Source organism: Chrysochloris asiatica, unplaced genomic scaffold (genome assembly GCF_000296735.1).
Source record: "Chrysochloris asiatica unplaced genomic scaffold, ChrAsi1.0 scaffold00257, whole genome shotgun sequence".
NCBI lineage: Eukaryota > Metazoa > Chordata > Mammalia > Afrosoricida > Chrysochloridae > Chrysochloris > Chrysochloris asiatica.
The window spans coordinates 2,596,092-2,605,522 of record NW_006408775.1 but is presented as its reverse complement, the minus strand read 5'-3'; the positions used below and the strand labels follow the sequence as shown (position 1 = coordinate 2,605,522).

Here is a 9,431-nt window from a genome sequence, read left to right as displayed (position 1 = left end):
TTTGAATTATGATGCTAGTGAAGAGTACTAAATAGATCATTGCCCAAAGATAAAATCTGCCTCCGAAGAAAGTCACAATGCTCTTTGGAAGCAGGGTGGGGAGGCTTCACATCTGGTACCTTAGATCCATTATTAGGCGGGGCCAGTCCCTGGAGAGGGACATCGTGCTTGGTAAAGGGTCAGTGAAAAAGGAAGGTCCTCAGGAGACAATGGCTACAACCATGGGTTCCAATACGGCGTGGATTGTGAGGGAGACACAAGACCCGGCAGGGTTTTGTTATTGTGCATAATGACCGTGACAGTGATTTGGGAGTTCTTGGAGGAGTGACCCAAGGGAGCCCTGGTAGCGCAGTGGTTAAGCGCTTAGCTGCTATCTAAAAGGCTGACGATTCTTACCCACTACAGACAGATGTGGCAGGTGCTTCTGTACAGACTAAAGCCTTGGAAACCCTGTGGGGCAGTTCTATTCTCTCCTATAGAATTTGAGTCAGAATTGACTCAATGGTAACCGGTTGGTTTTTTGGTTTTCTGGGTCTTAGTAAAGTGTGATTGCTGAACCAAAGCCCATCAAATGACCATGTAACCCAAACTTCCTATCGAAAAGTGTGTGTTGTCTGACCCACCAAGTCACCTCTGCTGGTCCCATGACCCATGGAGACAAAAGGGGGCCCAAATGGCCTCAGTGGAGCAGACATTGGTGTCCGAGCTGAGTTCTGTCTTAGGACAGAAGCACACATCAGGGAAGAGCAGTAGGCTGAGCCCACCCCTCCCCAGGACCAAAGTTAGAGAATGGGAACCCGGGGAGACTGGAGAATGAAGGAACCAGGCAGGGGCAGGGCGAGCATACAGCACAGGACAGTGACGAGACCAAGGAGGTGAGAAGTGATACAGGAAGCTGGCAGTGGGCCACGATGCAGCCCTGGGAAGCAGACTCCTCACTGGATGAGGTTGCAGATGGAAAATGCTCTCACAAAACTCGGTCCCCAGATCCAGGCAGGCGGAGAGAGGAGGGGAGGGGTTATACCAAGCATGAGTTTCCAAGCTGGTGCCTCCGGGCTCTCCCAGTCAGAAGGGCAGCCTGGGCTCCACACAGTGCTCTCAGGACAAAGAGACAGCAGCTGGGACGGCCTGTGGGGGTCCACAGTTTCCGACCTGGGGAGCCTGGCTGGGAGCTGGCAATCTGTGTGTCAGAGGGGCCCCAGCGCAGGTCAAGGCTGAGAGGGAAGGTTGCCACTTTGAAAATGATGACTGATGTGGGGGGTGGTCCTGAGTGAAAACCTACAGCCAGTCGGGCGACCCCATCTTCAGTGGTCTGCCTCTGAGCCCCAGATACAAAGCTATGGGCCATCACTCAAATTCCAAGGCCTTTAATTGGCAGTTAAAGTGCTGGCTCTCGTGGCTCCTCCCACATTGCCATGCCCCACCCCATGCCATTTGCTTTCCTACCTCCCTTCCCAGGCCTTCCTGGCTCCCTCTGCTACTCCCCACCCAGTACTCCGGCCCCTTGTCCCAGCCTCCTAGGTGGATGCTGGTGGGGGTGTCGTCAGGGCCCCCGCTGCCGCCCCCAGCATCAGCATGGCCAGGGCCTTGGGGCCGGTGGTGTGAATCTTCTCATGCCGGTGCAGGTTGGAGCGGCGGCTGAAGCTCTTACCACACAGGGGGCAGGAGTAGGGCCGCACTCCACGGTGCGTTCGCTGGTGGGCGGTGAGGTGGGAGCTATGGCTGAAGCTCTTGCCACAGTCGAGGCAGTGGTAGGGTTTCTCGCCGGTGTGGGTGCGGTTGTGGGCGATGAGGTTGGAGCGCTGGCTGAAGCACTTGCCGCATTCAGGGCAGGGGTAGGGCTTGACGCCGGTGTGGGTGCGCTGGTGGGTGACCAGGGCCGAGCTCTGCGTGAAACACTTGCTGCAGATGGGGCACTTGTGGGGCTTGGCGCCCGTGTGGGTGCCCTGGTGGGTCACCAGGTCCGAGCGGCGGGTGAAGCGCTTGGCACAACGGTCGCACACGTAGGGTTTCTCGCCGGTGTGGATGCGCTGGTGCTGGATCAGCGTGGAGTGGTGGCTGAAACTCTTCCAGCAGGACCGGCATGTGTAAGGCTTCTCGCCCGTGTGGATGATCTGGTGCTGGATGAGGTGCGAGCTGCGGCCGAAGCGCTTGCCGCAGTCCGTGCAGGCGTAGGGCTTCTCGCCCGTGTGCGTGCGCCTGTGTGTCACCAGGTGGGAGTGCCAGCTGAAGCCTTTGCCACACTGCTCACACTTGTACGTTTTCTTGCTGCCATCACCCTCGGCAGCCACGCCCTCCTCGCTGCTCTCGGTGGCAGTGCGTCTCTCCTCCTCACTGGGTTTCTCAGGAACCCTGCCCTCCCGGGGGTCCGGAAGGCTGGTGGCTGGCAGGGCTGGCTCCCGCTGCCCCTGCTGCCCCTGCTCCATAGGCCTGGGCAGCCCGTCGTCCTCAGTCTGTCCTGAGCCTTGGCTACCGGCTGTGGGCTGCCCACACTGCAGGGTCACCCCTGGGGCTCTGCCTGCCCAGCTTCTGAAGGGCTTCACATCCCTAAAGGGAGCCGGGACTGGAGTCTCCGTGCCCACGTCCATAGCATCTGGGGAAAAAGGGTGGTGACCAGTGAGGGACCCGGGGCTAAGTGGGGAGAGGATTCTGGGAGATAAGAAAGGACAGAGCCCTGGGAAGGCCCCAGAAGCAAGATCCTGTGGCTACAGTGGATGGGCAGCAGCAACCCAGCCCAGTGCAAGTCCTGGGAGAGTGACAGCGGACCCCTCTATTCCCTGAGCCCTCACCTGTGCACACAACCGTCTCCTCCTCGTCTCCTCTCTGCAGGTGGGAGCTGGAGGCTTCACCCTTCCCCTGCATATGGGAGGCCCACAAGGCCCTGTTGATGGGAAATCCTGGCCGGAAAGACACACTACACTCAGATGCAGGACTTCTGGGGTGGCCCACCACCAGACATCAGACCCCCACAAGTGGTGGGGCATCCAGGAGTGGGGCTTAAAGCTTGGAAACCTGGGGTAGAATTAAAGTGGGTACAGGAAATCACTTTTGAGGGAGTTGTGGCTTAGGGGGCATTGAGTACATGTTCATGGTGGTGGATCTGGAAACTGATAGCACGACTCCCCATCCAGAGCAAAGAAAATGAAAAATGCGAGGAAACCATGAGTCCAGCTGACCAATGGCCCATGGGCACCTCAGCCTCCGTGACCCTGAGACCAGAAGAACTAGATGTGCAGGGTATTCACTGCCCACTGCTCTGAAAGGGGTCGGAAACTCCGCTGAGTAGAGTGGGAGAAAAATGTGGGAACAAAATTCAGAAGCATAAAAAAGTCCAGGCTTTCTGGCCTAATAGAGACTCTTCAGGCCTAGAACTGAGTTCACCCTCAACATGGCTCCCTTTTCAGCCAAAGAATAGATACGCCTGTAACATGAATAGTTAACACCAGGAAGGTTCGTACTTCTTGAAACAACCAACTGTAAGAGATCCAAGGGCAGCATGTGCCCAGGGACAAACCTCCGAGGGCAGGAAGGGACAGGAAAGAAGGCTGAGTGGGAAGGGGAACCACAGAGAGCTGTCACACTGTGTGGATTGCAGTCCACATCATGAATCAAAATGTGTGGGAATTGTTGTATGGAAACCCAATTTGCTATGTACACTTTGACTTTGACCCAAATTACAATTTAAAAAAATTAAAAAAGACGGAGAATGGAATAGCGTCACTGAATTTCACATGTGGAACTTGTTGAATTGGTGCGTTTGCTCGCAGGTGTTTGAACCACAATAAAAACACTTTTGAAAATCACGTTCAGCAAGGGGCCCACCACTCCTTGGAGGCAATTCCACAGTTGGAGCAAGCAGGTAGCTGGAAAGTTAGGGTGTCTGTGAAGCCCACCCCAGGGATGCTTGTGGGTCCTAAGTCCTTGTGTTGGAAGGCTAAACAACATGAGGTGAGCACACCTGAGACAATGAAGGGTAAGCGGGCAGCTGCTGGCACCGAGCAAGGGGCCGCCTGGCTGGCTGCAGGTCTTCACTCAGGGCCACTCCACACCCTGGTCATCACTTTCAGGGTGGTAACCTCACCTGGTACCCGCAAACTCAAGGGTGCAACTGCAAGCCCATGGGATCTGCAGGGCACTTGTGGGTGTCGAGAGCTAGTAAGGAATGGCTGGATGAATGAATGAACGAACTCAGAGTCCTCCAGAATCCTCCTCCCAGAAAACTAGAGTCTGAAGCTCACAGTCAAGAGCCTTGAGGCTGAAAGAAGCGGCAGCAGACACAGGGCACCAAGGCCCTCTGGGAACAGACTCCAAGCACAATGGGCCTGAGAGGCTTAGCTGGGGCCATCCCCCACCCCCAGGCCAGCAACCCCCAGGCCTCAAGGCCAGGTTTTCTGCTCAGACGCCTCTGCAGTGGGAGCTTTGAGGGGGACAGTGGGAGGACAGGACTAAGCACCCTGGAATTACCCAAAAGAGCAGGCCTTTCCCACTGGCCAGGTGGGGCTATTTAAACCTAAACTGGAACTGATTGCAATGAAACGCGATTAAAATTCCATTGCACTGACCACAGGCAAAAACTGAACCTTCACAGGTGACCTGTAGCTATTGTCTTAATGCAGATAAGGAACATTTTCCTCCAACCTGAAGGTGCTATTGGACAGAACTGTCCAGGTAAACAGCAATGAGAGGTGGAAGCAGTACTGCCCCCCAAGGTCACTCACCCAAGGACATCCCGTTCCTCTTCTGCAGGTCTTCTCTATAGGAGCTCTGCTGAGCGTGGTCCAGGCGGCCCCACTCTTCCCGGGACAGATACAAAGCCACGTCCTCAAAGGTCACTGGCATCTGAAACAGCAGAAGCCACCCCGTCACTCTCCAGGTCACACTTTGGGGACCAGGGAAGGGACGAGATGGGTGGTGAGATCCCAGACCTCCCAGAGCAGTGTGCCAGACTCCCAGGGCAGGTCAGTGGGTACGGGCCTCACAAGGTACCTCGCAGAGGCCAAGCACCCACCAGGAGGTGGAGGAGGCCACACCTAGGCAGGGACCCTGGGAGCACTCACCTGGGACCAGGCGGTGAGGAGAGCTGCGGCCATCTGGCGGTCTCGGGTTCTCCCCTCCCGGGAAAGGGCCTGGACCTGTGGGGAGGGGCTGGCTGGGGGAGCAGAGGGGTCTTCAGAGACCAGCCCTCTGCTGCCCCCAAAGGGCCCAGCCCTGGCCTCCAGAGGCATGCATGACCACTCAAATACCACCTCCCCTGGGCTGACACTCAGGGTGCTGTGCGCTGAGGCTGCCTGAGGTAGACAGACCCCCTCCCCACTATGAGCCACAGCTGCCGCTTCACTTGGAAGCATCTGTCTGCTCATCCTCACTACCACTGCCTCAGCGCCTTCACTCCTCCCTGCTCACCTCCTCTAGGAAGGAGAGGAACCTTGTCTTTGACATCCTGGCACAGAGGTGCCCACCCTTGCGCACTCCGAACCTCTTCCTCCTGCAATGCCCCCTCAGCAGGTGGCTCTTTGGGCTCCGTCTTGATGTGCGGAGTCTCCTCAATGGCTCCCAAAGGCACTGTCTGCTCCAACTCAGAAACCATTTCTCCACAAGGATGCTGGTGACCCGGAATCTAGGACAGGCAGCCCTATCAGCAGTGGGTAGGGCTGGGGTGGGGTGGGAGAGACGACCCCAGTTCTGCCTGGGGTTGGGGGGGGCCTACTGGCAGCAGCAGAAACCAAAGGCATCAGAACGCATACCAGACTCCAGGCACAGATCTGGCCACACGGTAGCCCCACAAGGACAAGGCAGTCAGGGAGGAGATGCTGCATGTAGAGAGCGTCCACTGTGATCCTCCAGGGTTCAGCTGTGCCTGGCAAGTGCCCCCACAACCGAGACCCCATTTCCTGCTCTCTCTCTCCTTTTGCTTTATCTTCTCTATATTGTACCTTGTATCGTTTTTGGGCCAAAGAGCATAAAAACGAGCTGTCCCTTCAAATGCTGTTAGGAATCATTTCCTGGGACTAGGGACGCCCCCTGGGAGGCCACATCTTCACCTGCAAGTCATTTCTTGCTGGTCAGCCTAGTGCGGTGGTCAACCAGGGTTTGCCAGCTTTCTGCTAGGAACTTGAGCCTCTCCCTCCACCCTCTGGTCTGTGTCTGAGGCCTGGGTTGGTCAGGGGCCCAGGTGCCAGACCCCCAGTACCCCTGAGCAGTGAGACCACCTCCTTGAGTCACAGCTGTTCCCCCTCCTGCACACGCACGCACAGGGCAGCATGAGAATTTCTGCTCCCTAAGGATGCACACAGAGCGGCGCTGGTAAGGAGGGTGAGGTGGCTGTCACTGTGCCTGGGAGCCTCGAGCAGTAGCAGAGAATGTGGCCAACAGAGGTGGGGCAGGCACACACGTACAAAGTCACTCTGGATGAAAGTCAGCAGCCACGATCCTCTACACTCCCGTGCCAGGAAAACAGTAAGACTAACATTTGGCTTTTGTGGCAGTTGTGAGGACCCAGGTTTCTCGGACTCAGGTGTGGCTGTGGTGGCCGCCTTTGTTTGATGTCTGGGAGACTATGTTGACGTTGGTGAAGGGTGGCAGCGTCATTGTCTTTCCAGCCTCCTGATGACCAGACGAGACAGATAGGTGGGCCCTCCCACTTCACAGACAGCCCCTCCCACACACAGGCCAGGGGACTTGCCCAAGGCCATGCACCTGGCCTGCAGCTAACTCACCCTGATGGACTGAAAGCCTGTGACCAAGGCCCCTCCCTCCTCAGGTTGTAATTACACATGCCCGGAAGGCTCTGGTGGACAGGGGGCTCAGACCCGAGGAGATGAGTTCAGGCGGAGGGGATTGGAGGTCAAGTGTGGTTTTCCTGGGCGTACTGAGCATTGTTCAGGGGGCAGACCTCACCAGTGGGGTTCCCACTGGTCTCCCTGCTACCCCATGTGGCCTGCAGGTCACAGACTGTAGAATTCCCCAGGGAACAAAGCAACTATTCAGAAGTCGAAGTTCAGGTAGGGGCCATTCCCCATGCTTCTCTGTAGCGCCCCCTATCTTTCCTACCTAGGTCCCTGCTGGCACAGCAGTTAAATGACCAACCAAAAGGTCAGCAGTTCGAACCCACCAGCCGCTCCTCAGGAGAAAGGCAGTCTGTTTCAGTAAAGATTCACAGCCTTTGAAACCATAGGGGCAGTTCCAATTTGTCCTACAGGGCAGCTAAGAGTCAGAATCTACTCAAAAGCGCCATGGCACAAACCAGCTCTAGCCCTTGGTGTGTCCACTCTCCCTGTGGTCCAGCATCTCTTCCTTGAAAACCCCACCCACCTCCACTCCCTCCAGGGTGTGCTCACCCTCCCATCCATACCTCTCGGGCTCCCTCCTGGTCCTGGGTATTCCCCAGTCCCCTGCCGTCATCTGCAGACATTTTCTATCTCAAAGTTTATAATCTCAGCTGAGCCTTTTCTCCCTCTTGTGCTGGCCAGGGTCCTGGAAGAGCAGAAAGAAACCAGCGGGGGCTGGCTGGGACATCCTGAAACTCCCCATGCCGGGGTCCCATGAGCCTCCCTGACTCCATGGCAAGGCCCCACTTCTTTATCTTTGTCATTGTGTTTATTCCCCTTTGTCATGGAATAAGAGCCCCACACATCAATACAAGTAGCATAGGAAAAGCCTGGACTGAATCTGAGCCACACCTTCTGCATGGGGAGAAGAAAGTCCCACATAGACCCCACAATCAGCCACTCTGCTCCAAGCTGCAACATCCCTGTCCCAGGGCCCAGAGGTCCAACCTGCTCCAGATCCCGGGGGACGATGTGCAATGTCCTTCTCCTTCCCTGGCCCGAGTCCAGGTCCCTTCTCTCCCCACCAGCTCGAAGCTGTCCAGCTTTGACTCCAGCTCCTCTTGCAGGCTGGCCACCACACCTGTCCCTGGGGACCCTGGCGCTTCCCCAGCAACCCCGCCCACCGAGGTGGAGGCAGAGAGGGCACCTCAGTGGCTGGGCCCCCGCCCCAGGAAGGGAGCCTGCAGTCTGTACCTGGTGGGCGCAGGGAGCCGGGCGGAGACTGGGATTAGGGACAACAGGAAGTCCCTCCCAGATCCCGGTCCCCATGTAGCTGCAGGCGGACAAGGTTCCTGATGTCGAGGGTTCCGGGCAGGAGTCTGAGCCGGGACTACACCCTCTCTTGGCCAGGAGGGGACAATGCGGAGGTGGCTCCCTGATCTGCATTGCCGGCTCATAGGATACCGTTGCCTGTGCTGATGATAACAATAAAAATAATAATTTTTAAAGGGGGACATTTTGAAAACATTCTGAAATCTGGTGATTCAAACAGAGCCTGGCCAGAGTCATGGTCACTTCGCTGGGCAACCTTACACTTATTTTCAGTTTGAACCACATTGGGCCAAGGGGACAGGAGCATCCTTTCCCCTCAAAGTCCATGATAGCATTTAAGCCTGGACAGGCCAGCGGGTCCTGTGGGTATCCCCAAGACTGGCATAGAGTTCTCACTTCTGAAGTGTGAACTTAGGAAGTCCTTAGACATCCTTCAAGCCTGGAACTGAACTCACCCATATTGTCAGGAAGGACCAGTCACTGGAGAAGGATATCATGTTTGGTAAAGTGGAGGGTTAGAGGAAAAGAGGAAGACCCCAATGAGATGGATTGGCAAAGTGGCATCATCAATGGGCTCAAACGTAGCAACGACTGTGAGGTTGGCCCAGGATGGGGCAATGTTTCATTCTGTTGTGCATAGGGGTCACTATGAGTTGGTACCAACTCAATGGCACCTAACCACAACAAAGTGAATAGAGATAAATACTGTTAACTGTTGGTACATGGAGTGGACTGCAATCACTGTAGAAGCAAAGTAAATTATTTATTTAGTGTAAAACTGATGATCTGTAAATCTTCACTCAATTCACAATAAAAAGTTGAATGTTTTTTTTTCAAGTCAATAATATTTTCAAGCTATTAGCTGAAAAAAACAGGAAGGGACCCTGGACAAAAAGAACACCTCAGTCTGTGGCACTTCTCTGCCAATGAGGAGCAGAGCCAGGGTAAAGGAGTTCAGTCTCGTGTTAACCATTTCAGTCCATTGCAGTTCCAGGAGTGCAGAGCTCAACAAAAGTAGATGCATCCTGATTCCTGGACAAAGCTTCTCTACCACACCAAAGGGGCCAGTGACAAAAGGGGTCTCAGAAATTCAGATTCCACATGAGACTACCACAAAACTAGTGCACATGAAGCCTGAACCTGATACAATTGCTTAGAATAGACTTACTGAGCACCTACTACATGTTGAAAGGAGCTCTGGTAGCGAAGTGGTTACGAGTCGGGCTGCTGATCTCACAGTCAGCAGTTCGAAACTACCAGCTGTTCCATGGGAGAAAGATGAGGCTTTCTGCTCCCGTAAAGATTTACAGCCTCGGAAACCCTGTACAGGGT

The 9,431-nt window shown here is 55.3% G+C and overlaps 1 protein-coding gene across 1 annotated transcript in view; it reads right to left on the bottom strand.

Moving 5' to 3' along the window:
• The window catches only part of LOC102818723, an 18,354-nt gene extending 10,943 nt beyond the window's left edge, over nucleotides 1-7,411 (bottom strand). Inside the window, exons 1-7 of the mRNA XM_006873978.1 lie at nucleotides 7,352-7,411; nucleotides 5,404-5,617; nucleotides 5,058-5,149; nucleotides 4,719-4,839; nucleotides 2,790-2,897; nucleotides 1,530-2,593; nucleotides 632-717 (exon numbers count right to left, since the gene is read on the bottom strand). Of these exons, the coding sequence (XP_006874040.1) occupies nucleotides 632-717; nucleotides 1,530-2,593; nucleotides 2,790-2,897; nucleotides 4,719-4,839; nucleotides 5,058-5,149; nucleotides 5,404-5,617; nucleotides 7,352-7,411 (1,745 nt within the window). The remainder of the gene's footprint in view (nucleotides 1-631; nucleotides 718-1,529; nucleotides 2,594-2,789; nucleotides 2,898-4,718; nucleotides 4,840-5,057; nucleotides 5,150-5,403; nucleotides 5,618-7,351) is intronic.
• Nucleotides 7,412-9,431: the final 2,020 nt, after the last annotated feature.